Source organism: Podarcis liolepis (genome assembly GCF_965112155.1).
Source record: "Podarcis liolepis genome assembly, chromosome: 11".
Lineage (NCBI taxonomy): Eukaryota > Metazoa > Chordata > Lepidosauria > Squamata > Lacertidae > Podarcis > Podarcis liolepis.
In genome coordinates this window covers 51,638,372-51,655,770 of record NC_139565.1, presented here as the reverse complement: position 1 = coordinate 51,655,770, position 17,399 = coordinate 51,638,372, and the positions used below count along the sequence as shown (strand labels likewise).

Below are 17,399 nucleotides of genomic sequence, written 5' to 3'. Positions count from 1 at the left end.
AAATTCTTAGATTTAACTACTGAAAGCCTCCTTGTTTTCGTCTAAAAGAATGGCTTCCATTTCATTGAATGTGTCATTAAGACTCAACAGCTTAAGCATAACAGAATTTAAGAGGCTGCCTCTTTCTGCGTCTCATTACAAAATCTGAGAACCACCAAGAGCACCAACAAAGAAGTAGTCTTAATGGCTGCCCTCATGTTGTAGAACATCTATTGCCAGCTTGCTAAAGTCAAAACCTAAGCAACTTTCAGAAGTCTTGCAGGACCTTCTGCTTTGGCAATCAGAACCCAGAGTTAAGGGTGGGGAAGCAGTAGTGCATCTAGGTCATTTGAGACTTTGGGCTGTATCCAGTGTTCTCTGTCCACTAGCGCAAGGCGTCCTGCAGTAGCAGATGGGTGACTTTTAATGTTATGTAACAGAAGAATCCAATGCAGCAGTTGCACTAGCAGAAACTGGTTGCGCAACAGATTGAGTGATATGGGAGATGGAGGCACTAGAAGAACCTTTGTTTTCTTTTTGCTACTTCATTGTAAATAAAATAGTTGTGCCTTACATCATTATAATGCTTTTTAAAAAATAAGATGCTTGTCTCCTGTGCACACTCCCTTGCAAGGCATTGTAAAGGCTTTGGCTTTTACGGAGAGCCACCACCTTGTCTGACCAGCAGTTGGCAAAATACCGTATTTTTCGTCCCATAGGACGCTCCGTCCCATAGGACGCACCTAGTTTTTTTGGGGGGAAATAAAGGAAATTTTTTCCCTTTATTTCCCCCCCCCCAAACCAGGTTGGGGAACAGCGGTATGGCGGTGCTGCGCCTCCCCGCTGTCCCCTGAGCTTGTGGGGCTGGCAGATGTCTGCCCGGCACGCGGGGCGGCAGGCTGCTATCCGCTGCGTGGGGAGCCCTGCAGGAACTCCTGCAGGGCTCCCCACGTTGCGGATGTCTGCCCGGCGCGAGGGGCGCTCTGCTTAAGGGCGCCCCGTGCGTGGGGCGGCAGGCTGCTATCCGACCCCTCTCGCTCTCCCAAGCTTCAGCGAAAGCCTGTATTCGCCCCATAGGACGCACACAGATTTCCCCTTCATTTTTGGAGGGGAAAAAGTGCGTCCTATAGGGCGAAAAATACGGTACTTTCTCCATACCTATGGTAACTTTTGATTCAATGATCAAGCTCGGCAATTCAGGTGCTTTCTCGTTAATTCTGAATACCTTTGTTTCTCTGTTCCCAGATAAATCCTAGAGCCCTGCTGTTTGGTCACACAGCTTCAGTTACTTGTTTGTCCAAGGCCAGTGCTTCATCTGAGAAGCAGTATATAGTGAGTGCATCAGAAAGTGGGTAAGTATAGCTCCTTCCCACCCATGTGATTGATTTCTCAATTTTTCATTCTCTTAAAATATTGACTGCTGTGTAGCATCATAGCCTACTTTCAACCCATGGTGCAAAGGGTCATGAGCACTCATTGAACCTTTGCCCTTCTTCCTGCTTTCATCAGAAGGAGATGTCAAGAGATCAACCAAGAGATTCAAGGTTGTGGCCAACTGAGCCCTTTGTGCATGCGGAACAACTTCCCAAAGCACACCAGAGCTTCCTCTGGTTTGCTTCCTTCCCTTCCCACTCACAGCACCCCTAAAATCCAATCCAGAGATTTTGGGGAACCCCAGAGCAGATTTGAGGGTGCGCTAAGAGGAGAGGGAGGGTTGCTGGATCCTTCTATCTCAAGAGACGAAAGAGCACACCTCTAGGAGTGAAGTCAAACTGCTGTGTTAGCCCGGGACACAAGCCTGGGCAGTGTGTATGGAGGTCCTGGCCTGCCCAGACAACAAGACCCCTCTCTCAGCCTTGATGATACGGTCCAAAGGAAAGCAGAACAATACATTTGACACCAGCTTGGCTGCAGTAGTTGCCGGAAGGAGGCATGCAAGACGCCATCCATCCATCCGTCATAGAGACTCCACTCCAGATTTGTGTAGAGTTTACTCCTGACCCTTTTCTTTTCCCAAAGATATCCTGTAAGGCAGTGGATGTTTAAGATGAGAGTTTTCCTTCTCCTATCTGAGCTCTGTTCCCACTGTTGGACCCACTATTGGTCCCTTCCACTCAATCTGCCAGACATGCAGGGGAAATCCTCAACTTACTGAGTACAGATAGGTAGCCCTGTTGGTCTGCCATAGTCAAAATAAAAAAATTCCTTCCAGTAGCACCTTAAAGACCAACTAAGTTAGTTCTTGGTATGAGTTCTTGGTACGAGCTTTTGTGTGCATGCACACTTCTTCAGATACAGTGTGTATCTGAAGAAGTGTGCATGCACACGAAAGCTCATACCAAGAACTAACTTAGTTGGTCTTTAAGGTGCTACTGGAAGGAATTTTTTTATTTTAACTTACTGAGTGTTTGAGAGCCATCAGATACTCTCACTTGGTTTAGCTGGCCAGCCCAAGGTGTGGCTGCTGTTACCTGCTGACAGCTTCTAGGAGCCACAGCCGAGAGCTGAATGCAGGTGGGGACCAAACGTGAACAAACTGCCCCAAAAGGACCACGGCGTGCTCCCACCAGAGGTACAACCCCTCCCCTAACATGCCATTGCATTCGCTGAAGTCATTCTGTGCAGACCTGCAGGTATAGGACAGAATGTAAATTCAATAAATAATAACAATAACAATAACAATAATAATAATAAATTAATTAAATTAGTCGGATACAGTCATTGGTTCATGTGAATGCAGGAGGATGATTGGTTAATTGTCCTTTCTGTGTTGTTTAGGGAGATGTGCCTCTGGGATGTGAATGATGGAAGATGCATTGAATTTACTAAATTAGCCTGCACACATACTGGTATACAGGTAAATGATTTATAAATAGAAGCCATAACTGGTTTTGTGTGATACTACATATATAGGCTTCCCTATAACGGCTTTTTAAGCTAGCAAAGTTTACAGGAACTCAGTTACCAGTTTTCATACAAGCACGACAGATCAGAGGGTTGAGGTTTTTTGCATTGCGAAACATGTGCACTGTTAATGATGTGTTAGAAAAACTGGCAAAAATATAAGTTGACTACACTTACATTCTCTGTGGGGTAACTGGAACCAGTTTTTCTGCCTTTCAGTACCAGCTGGAGTGTAGAAATGATAATTGGCAAGATGTTTCTGTGGTCTGTTATTAGTTTAGTAAATTCCGTTATTAGTTGATGTGTGATATTTAGCAACAAGAATAAATGGTAATACGGGAACTACAAAGCTAAATAAATACCCAGTTCCTGTAATCTAGTGCAACATATAAGCACAGGTTGTTGCTGTGAAGTTCACGGCACCAAGATTATACTGCTGACCTTTGAAAAACTTGTTCAGCGTTGATTTCTGGTATTCTTTTAATTACATGTAATGTAATGTTAGCACACAACGTCGTTTCAGAGTTGAAGTTGTTGTGAAAGTGGCAGTACCTGCAACCGTGCCCAAGCTTAATGGTCAGCAGGGAGGTGAATGCTAATAATAATAATAATAGCAGTTTTGCTAGGAATTGCTAGGAATTTCCCAATCACAAGGCACCCACTGGCTTTGTTAAGAACAAAGCTTGCACTAGCAGAACAACTGTTGTTTGAGTGGGCTACTGCAGGTGGTTACCACCCATAGTTTTTATTATGGGATGCTTTTTAAAAAATAAATAAAAATCTGTTCTTATACAAAAATAGATTGCACCTATGGTCTGAAAGCAGATTCTGCATTGTGGATCAAGCACACACATCCAGAGTACTAATTTATAAAGTTTCTGATATCTTTCTTTCCCCCCAATTTTTAAATATTCAGTTCTATCAGTTCACAATTGGAACCCAGCGCGAAGGGAGACTATTGTGTCATGGCCACTACCCAGAAATTCTTGTCGTGGATGCTACCAGCCTCGAAGTTCTTTATTCCTTGGTGTCAAAGATTTCTCCTGACTGGATCAGCTCCATGAGTGTTATTCGATCTCACAGAACACAAGGTTAGCCCGTGGTTGATTCTTACTTTTCAGGAACTTTCTCTGCAACCATTAAGAAACAATGTTTGGTGTACGGGTCTTGATGGTCTGTCTTCATTTTCCATAGAGGATACTGTTGTGGCCGTTTCGGTGACTGGCATTCTGAAAGTGTGGATCGTAACTTCTGAAGTGAATCACATGCAGGTAAAGAGAAACAGACCCAGATTCATACCGATAGTCTTTCTTCTTCCAGAATTGGCTTTATTAGTCAGTCTGGCTTTATCGCCAAAAACGATCAACAGTAACTTTTGCTGTGCTCCCATTACAAATATAGACTTATTTTCATAAATGCTTCTATTTCTGCTCTGGACAGATGGTGTTTAAAATCTGCTTGCTTAAGGGCTTTTTCTTATGACACGTTTACTATGCCTTGACTTAGTCTGATACAGTACGTGCAGATAGAGAATGTCTAGTTTTTAGCGCGCGCGCACACACACACACACATATATAAACCTTTTCCTGGTTTTGTTCCTTCCTTTTGGAAAAGGTGGATTAATGCATATTTCTTCCTTAGTTTCATAACCTATCACCAGTGTTGCTTGTTTAGCATTTCAGCTGCTTTGAGAAGGGGGAATGTCTATTTCTAAGCCAGTGTGGTGTAGTGGTTAAGAGCAGTAGACTCGTAATCTGGTGAACCGGGTTCGCTTCCCCGCTCCTCCACATGCAGCTGCTGGGTGACCTTGGGCCAGTCACACTTCTCTGAAGTCCCTCAGCCCCACTCACCTCACAGAGTGTTTGTTGTGGGGGAGGAAGAAGGGAAAGGAGAATGTTAGCCGCTTTGAGACTCCTTTGGGTAGTGATAAAGCGGGATATCAAATCCAAACTCTTCTTCTCTTCAAACATAATTTACTACTTCAGCAAGTGAATGCTAGATGTAGCCATCATGCTACATGAAAATTGCTTAGTGAAGCTGAAGGCGAGTATGTCCCCCAGCTAATTCTTGAAAGGAAGTTATGGTTGGATCCAGACTCTGTCTCTGCAGGTGAACAGTGCGGGAAGTGGTTTTGGGGCCTGCAGGTGGAGAAAGAATTATCTAAAGTCCCCACGTCCTGTCCCCCCCCCAACGCCAGTGGGATCGCTTCACTGGATGAAATTCCTTCTGTGGACAGAATGGAACTTTTTATCCATGGAAGGCAAGGTCTGGATCCAGCCCAATATGAGTTTAAAATCAGTTCCTCTCAAGCTAAGTTTTAAAGCTACAAAAAAGTTCATGTGGCAGGAAAAAACAGTAAGAAAAAAAGAACAATCTGATTAGTTGTATTAATTATAGGACTGCAAAGGAGGAGTTGAGGAATTTAATGTATTGGAGATCATTGCGTGAGTGACTGAAATGCTTTCCTCTCTCTTTATAGGATACAGAGCCAATCTTTGAAGAGGAGTCTAAACCAATTTACTGTCAAAACTGCCAAAGTATTTCTTTCTGTGCATTTACCCAAAGATCACTTTTGGTGGTTTGTTCTAAATACTGGAGGGTAAGGATAACCAGTTAAGTAAAAGCTGGATTTTCTTTATTCTGCAAGCTACAACTACTGTCAGTGAGACACGTATGCAAGGAAGCTTAGGATAGTCAGATTATAAATCAACTGGATTTTGATTTCATCAAACACATAATCTCTTCAGTGCATGTGAGCTCACCCTGTTGCTGGCGTTGTTGCTTTTGCTTTATAATACTACAGGCTTTATTCAAATGATAAGGTAAATTTTGATGCAGGAGTGGTAAACCTATGGCTTGGATCCGGTCCACCAGGCTACTTCAAGTACCAGCAAAATTGTGTATCTGTTTACTTTGGAAACGTGCCTTTTCTCCCTCTGGTCCAGCACCAGTTTTAGGAGGTTTTAGTTTTCAGAAAGCAGGAACGTGTGCTCCATTCTGTTTCCTGAGCAAAACAACTTCTAGCAGTGGCACTGTAACAGAGGGACAAAAAGTTCTTTTCCAGAGTAAGCATAAGGCTGTTCTAAGCGTTGAGCTGAGAAGTCTTCCCTTCTTTGCCGTGTGCTGCAATTGGGAGGAAAACTGCTGTCTCTGGGACCATTTGTGATATCAGGGAGGGGTTCTAATTTGGGACACAGAGAAAGAGTTCTATTTCTCTCTCTCTTTCTGTCTCTCTCATCTCTCTCTTGGGCAGGGGTGGGCAGTGAATGTGTGATGTGCTGGCATGCATCCCTCAGAGAATTGCCTAACCGTGAATGTGACCCTAAGGCATAATAATAATAATAATAATAATAATAATAATAATAATAATAATTTATTATTTATACCCCGCCCATCTGGCTGGGTTTCCCCAGCCACTCTGGGCGGCTTCCAATAAAACACTAAAATACAATAACCTATTAAACATTAAAAACTTCCCTGAACAGGGCTGCCTTCAGATGACTTCTAAATGTCAGGTAGTTGTTTATCTCTTTGACATCTGGTGGGAGGGCGTTCCACAGGGCGGGCGCCACAAACGAGAAGGCACTCTGCCTGATTCCCTGTAGCTTCACTTCTCGCAATGAGGGAACCGCCAGAATGAGGGAACCGCTGGACCTCAGTGTCCGGGCAGAACGATGGGGTGGAGACGCTCCTTCAGGTATACTGGAGCGAGCCCATTTAGGGCTTTAAAGGTCAGTACCAACACTTTGAATTGTGCTCGGAAACGTACTGGGAGCCAGTGTAGTTCTTTCAAGACCGGTGAATGAAAGTTAGCCATCCCTACTTTAGTAGAATTACTAAGATCCCCAATATGACCTTTGCTTTCCCAGGGTTTTTTTTCTTACGAAAAGGAAAAGGGGAAAGAATTGCTTCTGGTATGGATTATACAATATTTGCAGGCCTTTGTCTCCTATGTAGGGAGTTCCTCTTGTACCTTCTCTGATGGCTTTCAGACACAAAGCTAAAACATTCATTTTCCACCAGGCTTCTGACCCAATGAGCCGAAAAGTTTCACAAACCCCTTTATTTATGTCTCTCCATTGACTGTGACCTTTTTTTATCTAGTGTTTTTAAGATAATTTGTATCTTAAAGATGTGTGCTGTCTTGGGCAGTTTGCCTTTAAATGGAAAGATGGGATATAGATCCTTTAATAAACAAAATATTTCTTTTAGTTACTAGTAAGATCAGCTGGAGTCAATTACAGTTCATTCTATATTTAGGGGATGCGTTTATAATTTGTTCCCTTTGTATCTAAAAAGTACAGGGAGTTGCTGAGTTCTCAACTATCCAACTACAGGACAGAATTTATGATACAGTGATGGGTTTTTTGTTATGTATTTTCTTTAGGTGTTTGATGCTGGTGATTATTCCCTGTTATGCTCAGTCCCCAGTGAGAATGGACAGACATGGACAGGTGGCGATTTTGTATCAGCGGACAAAGTAATCATATGGACAGAAGATGGTCAAAGTCTTATCTATAAACTGCCAGCCAGGTACACAGGGACAAAGGGTTTCACTTTTAAACATTCCATTTAAAGCAGGGGTCAGCAAACTTTTTCAGCAGGGGGCCGGTCCACTGTCCCTCAGACCTTGTGGGGGGCTGGACTATATTTTGAAAAATATATATGAATGAATTACTATGCCCCACAAATAACCCAGAGATGCATTTTAAATAAAAGGACACATTCTACTCATGTAAAAACACCAGGCAGGCCCCACAAATAACCCAGAGATGCATTTTAAATAAAAAGACACATTCTACTCATGTAAAAACACGCTGATTCCCAGACTCTCCATGGGCCAGATTTAGAAGGCGATTGGGCCGGATCCAGCCCCCAGGCCTTAGTTTGCCTACCCATGATTTAAAGAGACATTCCTCCATGCTATTGGTTTAGAACAAAAATAGGTGATGTTAACAAACGGAATACCAAAGCATGGTTGCATCTTGGCTTCTCTAAACTAAATTGTGGCTGGGAAAAACCACAGTTCCCTCACTTTGGAAATTGTGGGGAACTGTGGTTAGTTCTAAAATGGAAGGTTTCAAACTCTTTGCATGTGGGACAGGAGGGGAAGCATAATTGGGCACGCTTTCCTTCAATGCTAAATGAAGGTTGAATGTAAATGGAATTTACAATTAAAAGGCTGAAAGACGGAAGAAGTTCATGCTGTCCATATGTTTGCATTCGTGAAGGCTCTTCCTTGCTCAGTAAAACATATGGACTGCTCTCACTTATACCCCCCTGCCAAGATAAGGCTTTCTGATTCAGTGGAGTCTTCTGTTAACAGAAGTAGGGAAGGAGGTATTTTTCCTGATTTTCCCCTATGCCTTACTACATGTATTCTAAAGGGTTGGAGGAACTGTATGAGAACAGTTTGGTAATTGGCAAGGAGGGCTGCAAGCAAGAGGGGGGAATTTGTAAAAAATACATTTCCCTACCCACCACTTCTTAGCTCTTTGAAGCCTCTGCTGGAGGAACACAATTGGATGCAACACTATGTGATTTGCCTCTGTGGATTCTTTTGGCATAAAATGACAGAGACAAGCATTCTGTGCGAGAAGTTGGCCAGTTAAATAAGTATAAGAACCTGAAGGAGGTTCTACCTCCTTCTACCTCTACCTACCATTCTACCTCTGAGCCACTGATGTCGACCTAGTAGGTCAAACTAGCTCCTGAAGCAAATGAAGGAGCCTCAGCTCATACCTAGCTGTTTAGCCTGTGACCAATACATGTACACTGAAGCTGTGAGATTAAGCTTGTTATGTTTTGCCATCTTTATATGTGTATGTGTGGCTCTCCTCCGCAGTTGCTTGCCAGCTAGTGATTCATTTCGCAGTGATGTTGGAAAAGTTGTTGAAAATCTAAATCCCCCTCAACTCCACTGTGTTGTGGACAGAGCAGTGGAGAAATCAGATAAGCAGGTAAGACTTTATTTGGGTTGCTGCAGTGTTCACAGCAAGGGGGCTTGTTAATTAAACGCTGTGTGGACAGTCTTGCAGTGAACATATTGAAACTGACTTTCCCAGCATCAAGTCTCTTATGACTGGAAGGGTCTGTCTAAGCCAGGGTTTCCTCAAACTGTTTTTGGACTACAATTCCCATCATCCCTGACTACTGGTCCTGCTAGCTAGGGATGATGGGAGTTGTAGTCCAGAAAACCAGCTGGAGCCTCAAGTTTTGGAAACTCCAATCGAAGCGCTCAGGTGTGGCTTGCTCCAACCCATTCTACCTTAAATTGTTTAACTGCAGATGCTGAGAATCATACCTGAGACCTCCATGTATTCACCAAGAGCTGTGTAAAACTGGGATTCTGATCCTCAAGGTTGCCCTCTAGTTCTTCCTTTTTCTCTGAGATCACTCTGATGCCTCTTTCTTTTCTTTTTTTGCAGTTATTAATCTGTCCTCCTGTGACTCGGTTCTTCTACGGCCGCAGAGAGTGCTTTCACAAACTGCTTATTCAGGGAGACTCCTCAGGAAGGCTCAGCATTTGGAGTATCCCAAATTCACTTGACCATCCAAGTGTGACGGAAGGTAGCTACTTTGCAGTTAACTTTTCCATGCGTCTTCAGCGCAGACATTTCCCTTTATGTGAATGGTGCTCATTTCTGTAAAATCTAGCAAGTCTCTAAAAATCCTGGAAAAGCTTCAGCATGCATTGTTGCCCATCCCTGTGGGAGTGTGTCGCTAAATTCCCCTGCACACAATTTAATCGCTCATCCTCTCTGTTTCAGTTACAAAGCAATTCATAAAAACCAGGCTCTAAAAGAATGGCTGTGTTTAGGCAGTTGTAATGTCTTGTGACACTTCAGATCTGAAAAAAGGAAGATTCTGGCATGAACATACTCTCTTGTGAGATGTTATTTGAAAATCACTCCTATTGAAAATAAGTATTCTTCATCAGATGTGCAAAGTAAGAAATCTGTCAAGTGTAATACATGCAGGCAGGCGTGGTGAGAATAAAGGATAGAAACACATCCTGAAAGGAAGGGTAGCATACATGAGAAAGGCACTTAGATGAAGAAGTAATTAAACTTTATTCTAATAAGCCTTTCTGAGGTGTAACAATGAGTTCTGAATTTTCAAGATTAAAAAAGCAGCCTCTCTTTCATGGTAATCTAATGTTAGTATGAACTTCGGTCTGCAATATTTAGTCTGTTTTATAGGTTAGATTAAGTTATAGATGGGTAGCTTGATTTAAAAAGGCCACTCCAATTAATCAGGCCATAGAGGAGCTGTTGTTTTAGAAAACCCACCTTATTCTTAATAGGGGAGCTCTTTGCAAAAACATATCGGAAGAGGCATTCTAATGGTGTCCGAAAGGGAAGGTATATAGCAGGACAGTGTCCGCGATGACTTTTGCAGTCATCTAAAATAATGTGCCTTTTTCTTCACAGTTGTTTTTTCGTGTAAAAATGTATGCAGATTTAATGGATTAAATTCCAAATGATGAATTGATTAAGATTTCTTTAATCAGAGCACAATTGTAATCGTAGATCTCAGTGTTCTGCCTCCCACATTCCCTAACCAGCACCTCTCTTTTAAAGTGTGGTGGGGGTGATATTTGTGTGTGTGTGTGTTTCAGGTTTCCCCGCAACCCTCTGGAGGAGATTGGGCAAGGGGGTTGTGTTGGGAGGGGAAAGGAAATCCTCTGGCACAGGCAGAAGCCCTTGTGCTAACGGGATGACTTCATTGGCTACACTAGAGATAGGAAGTTTTGGGGGGGAAACTGGAAAAATTGGAAAAACAGTTCCCCCCCTTTTTCCCCTAAGCTGTTTTTTCCAGAAAAAAATGAAGAAAAAAAATGAGTTTGATATAGTTTGAATAGTCGACACACATTTTTCCCATTTCTCCCCCTAAAAAAAATGGCTATGGAAAAAAAACCTGGGTTTCCCCCCAATTTTTCTGGGTTTTTTCCAGGCTTTCCCATCTCTAGGTACAACCAAATAGGTCCACTCTGAGTATTACAGTATTGAATACGACCTGTTTGTTGTGATTTTACTAAATCTTCAAAATAATCCCACAAACACGGCTAGCCCAGAAATATTTTTCCTAGTGCACTTGCCTGTACTTACCAATATTGGTAACCTGCAGCATCAAAGAAGGGAAGAAACCCCAGTTCGTGAATAATTTCCCAGATTTGTCGCCAATATGTGATCCTTACTGTTGTCAACCAGGCAGGGGCCATTTCCAAACACGGTTTTGTAAGGCTTAGTTTAACTGGAAAGTTTGAGAACACTTGTACTTCTACAGAACTTTATTCTGAGCATTTCATTTTATTCCTTTGTTTGTTCTTAAAAGCAGGATTGAAAGTGACAACTTCCACTTCCCTGCAAGAAGCGTTCACCAAACTTGCTCCTCGTCCGGCTGGAATTATAGATCAGCTGAGCTTCATGCCTAATAGCGATGAGCCGCTTAAAGTGACGGCAAGTGTATATATCCCTGCGCATGGACGCCTGGTTTGCGGTCGTGAAGATGGAAGCATTATTATTGTACCAGCAACTCAAACCGCTATAGTTCAGCTCCTGCAAGATGAGCACGTGCGCAGAAGGGGTGTGTGAGCAATCGTTAAAAGTGTGCCTTGAAATGTAGTGTTGAAGCATTTTATTTGCTCTGCTGATGTTTGAAGAGGGCATTGCGATGTAGTGGTTCTTCTGGCTTAGGGGTGTCTTCCTGCATCTGTTAAAATAGTTAAACAAACACAGGCACTTACTTTCAAAATCAAATGATAGATGTGAGTGCTTTTGGTCCTACTTCTGAATTATGTTACTGTGCTCTAGAATGTGGAAGATCTAAACGTTGCATTTACAAATGCAGAGTGTTGGAGTGCAGTTGGCAACTGCTGGTAAAACCACCCAAAGATTCCCTAAATGGATCAGAAAACGGTCTATTATGGGTGTGTGTTTCGCTGAATGGATGTGACAACAGTTTGTTTTGCGTTATCAGTAGTAATTATCATGGGCCTGCCGCTATGTAACGTATTTTTCGCTCTATAACACGCCCCCGACCACAACATGCATGTAGTTTTTAGAGGAGGAAAATCCGTAGGCATGCCACCCGTAGGCATTCCCTCCATAACACGCACAGACATTTCCCCTTACTTTTTAGGAGGAAAAAAGTGAGTGTTATGGTGCAAAAAATACGGTATTTCTTTTTCTAATACTGAAATCCTTAAAATGACTTTCATACCCATTGCATGTTGTGGTTTTTGTGTCTGCTCCCTAACTTTTTAGGTTGGCCGCCCCACAGAACTCTGCGTGGCCATCGGAACAAAGTCACCTGCTTGCTGTATCCCCACCAAGTCTCTACTCGTTACGACCAAAGATACCTGGTGTCAGGCGGCGTGGATTTTTCCGTCATTATCTGGGACATCTTTTCTGGAGAAATGAAACACATCTTCTGTGTGCACGGTGGGGAAATCACGCAACTTTTGGTCCCTCCGGAAAACTGCAGTGTAAGTTGGCGAATGCTTGTGTGACGGACAGCAGAGCCAGACCAGAGTCTGGTGGCGCAGCCCCCCCCCATTACACCAGAGCGCTGGAGCCCATTGCTGATTGGCTACAAAGTCAGCAAGTCACAGAAGGGGGAGGAGCAGCACTTAGGGAGGGAGGATAAAAAGGGGAGGTTTCTGCGGGAGAGAGTTAGATAGGGCTACGGTTCAGGTTAAGAGAGAGGGCTTGATTTGAGATGTGAGATAGGGAGTAGGATAGGATTTGACTGAGGTAGAACTGGTTCTGGGTTAAGTTAAACATCTACTATCCATTGTGAGAGGACAGAGCCTCGAGGCTTAGAAAGGGAGACCAGGTTGAGGGTCTGGGAAGGTTATACAGACTGGAGTGTCCTGGGAAGGCTGAGTCTGAGCCAGGAGAGGCAGATCTTGTGGGAATTCAGGCTACCTGGGTCTCATACTAGCCAGGAGGGGAGAGTTCTTCTAGGTACAGAAGACTCCCAAGTCACTAACAAGGGGTGAGGGGTGAGGTCATCCCCTGGGTCTGTTATACCATTTGGAAAACCTCAGGAGTTGGATGGCATAAAGCAGGGGTCAGCAAACTTTTTCAGCAGGGCACCGGTCCACTGTCCCTCAGACCTTGTGGGGGACCGTACTATATTTTTTGGGGAAAATGAATGAATTCCTATGCCCCACAAATAACCCAGAGATGCATTTTAAATAAAAGCACACATTCTACCCATGTAAAAACACGCTGATTCTTGGACCGTCCGCGGGCCAGATTTAGAAGGCGATTGGGCCGGATCTGGCCCCCGGGGCTTAGTTTGCCTACCCATGGCTTAGAGAGTGGGTAACTTGAGGAAAAGTGTCCCTCACTCATGAACCAAGGTATTAATTGGCAAAGGAAGCTGTATGGTGTTAAAAAGTATTTAACTGTCATAACCAAGTAACAGAAAGTGAAGTGTAGCCACTGATTTTGAGTAAAGAGAGAGGTTAAGAAAAGCTGTGACTGTAAACACTGAGTTTAGGCCTGAGCATAGCTGTCAATGTTTCCCTTTTTTTAAGGGAAATTCCCTTATTCCGAATAGTATTCCTCGCAAGAAAAGGGAAAAGTTGACAGCCATGGACCTGAGACATCTTAGAGTTAAAGCAAATAAGTTAACTTCTATCTGAAAGAACGCATTTTGTGACTCACTTTGTATCACAAACTTCTTTCGGTTTAATGAAACTTTTCTTGTTTGTTTCATCATTTTCTGCCTGAGACTCTAATCACTTAAATATTCCCTCACACAAGATCCCCCACAAGATAAACTGTGGTAAATTGTAGAAATTTGTGTAATTGGTGTGCAGTTAGGTGTGTGCACTAAAATTAATTGGGGGCAGTTAGCGGGGTGAGTCCACTACACTATGAATTGGTGGTAAGCGGTGGACCCGCTACAGCCTGCTTCGATTATGGCCTCTTGTATTATGGTTAATATAGAATTGGTATTTTTAAATTACAGAACTGTTATTGCCTTTGCTCTGGTTCATGTGATGGCTTTTTGTGTTGGTAAATGCTTGCGAGCATTCTAGGTGAATGCTTCTTAAAATTCGTTTAGAAAGTTATATAAATAGTTCAAGGTAACCGAGAGCATCCATTGTGTTGCGTGATCCTTTGAAATGCTGTGCGTAGGTAGAAAATTGTAGAATTTGACATAGGTGTTTATCCTTCAACACTGCTGAGCTTCCACGGTTTTTCCCATTCAGCCCCTGCAGGTATATAGAATCATAGAACTGTAGAGTTGGAAGGGTTCCAATGGTCATCTATCCCAACCCTGCGCAATGCAGGAATCTTAACCAGATTATACATGATAGATGGCCACCCAATCTCTCTGTAAAAACCTCCAAGGAAGGAGAACCCACTACCTTTTGTGGGAGTATGTTCCACGGTCAAACAGCTCTTGCTGTCAGAAAGTTCTTTCTGATGTTTAGTTGGAATCTCCTTTATTGTAACTTAGATCCATTGGTTCAGGTCCTACCCTCTGGAGCAGGAGAAAACAAGCATGCTCCATTTTCCATGTTGACAGCCTTTTAGATGTTTGAAGATGAGATATTTTGAAAACAAAGCAAGAGAATAGGAGCTTCTTGGGCATATGATGGAAACTCAGGGGCGGTAGCTCAGTTGGTCTCCAGGTTCAATCCCCAGCCTGGCAAAGACTCCTGGAAAGCTCACTAGAAAGTGAGTCAGAACTAAGCACAGAATCGTGCTTGAATTGTAATGGCGGATATTGCTGTTTTCTCTTTGGCTGTTTCCACTTTGGCTTAAGCCAGTGCGCAATGCAAAGGCTTTTAAACAGAGGTGGTTTGGGTTTCAACTGTACAGTATTTGGGATTCACGTGCATCTCTCTCCTGCTCAAACATTCATGGGGTTCCCATGATATCCAGCTTCTTGCATCTGATGGCTTACTGACTAAATAAAAGACAAGTACATTGTTTTTAAGATCCAATGGATTTGCAACTAAAAGATCTGTGCCAATTGAAAAATATTATTTCCTCCTTTTCAGTCGAGAGTCCAGCATTGTGTTTGCTCTGTTGCCAGTGACCACTCAGTAGGACTTCTGAGCTTACGGGAGAAAAAGTGTATCATGTTAGCTTCCCGGCACCTCTTTCCTATTCAAGTCATAAAGTGGAGACCATCAGATGACTACCTAGTTGTGGGCTGTTCCGATGGCTCTGTGTATGTCTGGCAGATGGATACTGGTAAGAAGGGACTTAATAATTTCAGGCGTACCCTTTAGCAATGTAGAAGGTAGCTCAGCAGCTCCATCCAATTTTAAATTTTGGAAAGGTTATTACTTGCGCATTATCCTGCCAAATAAATCTACTTTGGGAAACATATATGCAAAGCTGCAGTGAATTAGGGGTTATTTGGCTATGAAATGCATTATAAAAGGGGAAATGGCTGACTTGTCCCATTTTGTTACCTTTCTGCTTTTATTATAGAAGATAAATCGTTTGTTAGTAACTTTGGATAGGTTTCTTTGGATAGTTCTGTCACCCAAACCCCCTGTACAAGGGCTACTGCTTATGCAATAGGACTTCCTCCTCTGCTCCCCAGTTTGCCCCTGTGCCCTCCAAAATTGGCTCTGAAGGAATTGCAATACTAACTCAAGAGTTTTGAGCAAGCACAAAATTGCCTAGAGCTCATTCTTCATAGTGTAGTTTACAAAGTATGCTGTCTTGCAAGAAAATCATGGGAAGTGCATTGCTGAACATCTAGCCCACACTGAGCCAAAACTTCATAAGAGAAGGAAAGTTAACTACTCTAACTTTCCTTCTCTTGTGAAGTTTTGGCTCAGTACGGCCTAGCTGCTCCTATTCCATTAACTTCAATATACCTTTCTAATGTTTTGAATGCATTTTAACTACAGCCAGTTCACCCCTCTCCCCTTTATATCTTCTTAAGGTGCTCTTGATCGCTGTGTTATGGGAATAACCGCTGTGGAGATCCTGAATGCCTGTGACGAGGCTGTGCCTGCCGCAGTCGATTCCCTCAGCCATCCCGCTGTCAACTTAAAGCAGGCCATGACTCGGCGTAGCCTTGCGGCACTGAAAAACATGGCCCATCAGAAGCTCCAGACTCTGGCCACAAACCTCCTGGCCTCCGATTCAGCTGACAAAGTAAGCTTTGGTTGTGTCTTGTTAATACACATGCTAGCAAAATGCCTGCTGTCAGGTCTGCTTGTGTGTTGAGGGAGGCCCTGTGTATTGCAAGGAATCCATAAGATGGTGGTCACAAAGGACTTGGCAGCATCCCAGCTACATCATTCGCCTTTGGCTTTGGGTGAAGTGACTGAAGAGGAGACAGAATTGGCCTGGGACCATCTGGGCTTGCTGACCTCCTTGTCCTTGGCTTGTGCTTCCTTTGCAGTAGCAGAATGTGTGGTGGCCGGCTGCCATGGCCAGACTCCTTGGCCAGCTGCAGCTCTGAGGAGGAGATTTGAAAAGTTGCCTGAGGGGGCTCTGAACGTCTGCCCAGAGCTCCACCGATAACAGCATCACTGGTTGCCATTCATTTATGTGGGATGAAGTGAAGGGGCACATAGCCCTCTGTGCATGGTAGCAGTCATGGTAGGAACAAAGGAGGCTGCCATATACTCAGTCAGACCATTGATCCAGTGTTGCCTACACTGTCTTTGGCTATGCTTGTGGTTAGTGGGGAGAGAGATTAACCATGAGTCTGGGTACAGATAGCATACTTGCCCAAACTTTGGCTTAGCCCGGTGTGGCATGTGAATGAAGCCGGTGTGGCTTCTCCAGGAGCCTGCACATTCTCACTTTTGTTTGGCTCCATCTTTTGTACCTTGCTTTCCAAGGCTCAAGGCAGCTTCTAACAGGAAGTAAACCATAAAAGCAATAAAAGAAGCAGCAAAACAAATTTTAAAAATGCAGTACAAAAAGTGTATCCAGCATCAATTGTTAACTTGACAGTTACAGGAAGCACTGAAATGACTAGTAAACAGGTGATAACCGAACATTCTTATCTGATGGATTAAAGATTTGGAGTATCCTGGAAATGGTGAAATGAGAATCTTCTACTAAGGTTTTGAGAAGTTAGAGAGTTCAGTTCTCAGCTCATGTTTTAGTGTCGCTGTATTTTGAAGAGCAAAAAAGAGGACACATTTGCCGACTTCTACGTTTAACTGTGGATCGCTATGACGACTCAACCAATTACAGTCATACCTCGGGTTGAAGTTGCTTCAGGTTAAGCCTTTTCGGGTTGTGCTCTGTGACGACCCGGAAGCAATGGAGTGCGTTACTTCTGGGTTTCACCACTCGTGCATGCGCAGACGCTCAAAATGACGTCACATGCATGTGCAGAAGGGGCAAATTGTGACCTGCACAGACACGCGGATGCGGGTTGCATTCGCTTTAGGATGCGAACGGGGCTCCGGAACAGATCCTGTTCTCATCCAGAGGTACCACTGTAAAAAGAGGATGTGTCCTGGAAAAAGAGGACATATGGCAATACTTAATGTTTCTACACTGAAA

The 17,399-nt window shown here is 43.4% G+C and overlaps 1 protein-coding gene across 4 annotated transcripts in view; it reads left to right on the top strand.

The window, feature by feature from the left end:
* Positions 1 to 17,399, top strand: part of WDR7 (WD repeat domain 7) — a 217,669-nt gene that overhangs the window by 19,161 nt on the left and 181,109 nt on the right. For 2 of the 4 annotated variants that reach the window (XM_083465680.1, XM_083465678.1), the window contains exons 3-14: positions 1,225 to 1,331; positions 2,758 to 2,836; positions 3,800 to 3,974; positions 4,078 to 4,154; positions 5,363 to 5,482; positions 7,271 to 7,416; positions 8,729 to 8,843; positions 9,312 to 9,453; positions 11,224 to 11,472; positions 12,153 to 12,373; positions 14,912 to 15,107; positions 15,814 to 16,028. In XM_083465680.1, coding sequence (XP_083321806.1) covers positions 1,225 to 1,331; positions 2,758 to 2,836; positions 3,800 to 3,974; positions 4,078 to 4,154; positions 5,363 to 5,482; positions 7,271 to 7,416; positions 8,729 to 8,843; positions 9,312 to 9,453; positions 11,224 to 11,472; positions 12,153 to 12,373; positions 14,912 to 15,107; positions 15,814 to 16,028 — 1,842 coding nt within the window. Of the gene's footprint in view, positions 1 to 1,224; positions 1,332 to 2,757; positions 2,837 to 3,799; positions 3,975 to 4,077; positions 4,155 to 5,362; positions 5,483 to 7,270; positions 7,417 to 8,728; positions 8,844 to 9,311; positions 9,454 to 11,220; positions 11,473 to 12,152; positions 12,374 to 14,911; positions 15,108 to 15,813; positions 16,029 to 17,399 lie in introns of all 4 variants that reach the window. The other 2 variants (XM_083465679.1, XM_083465677.1) reach the window with 1 other exon arrangement.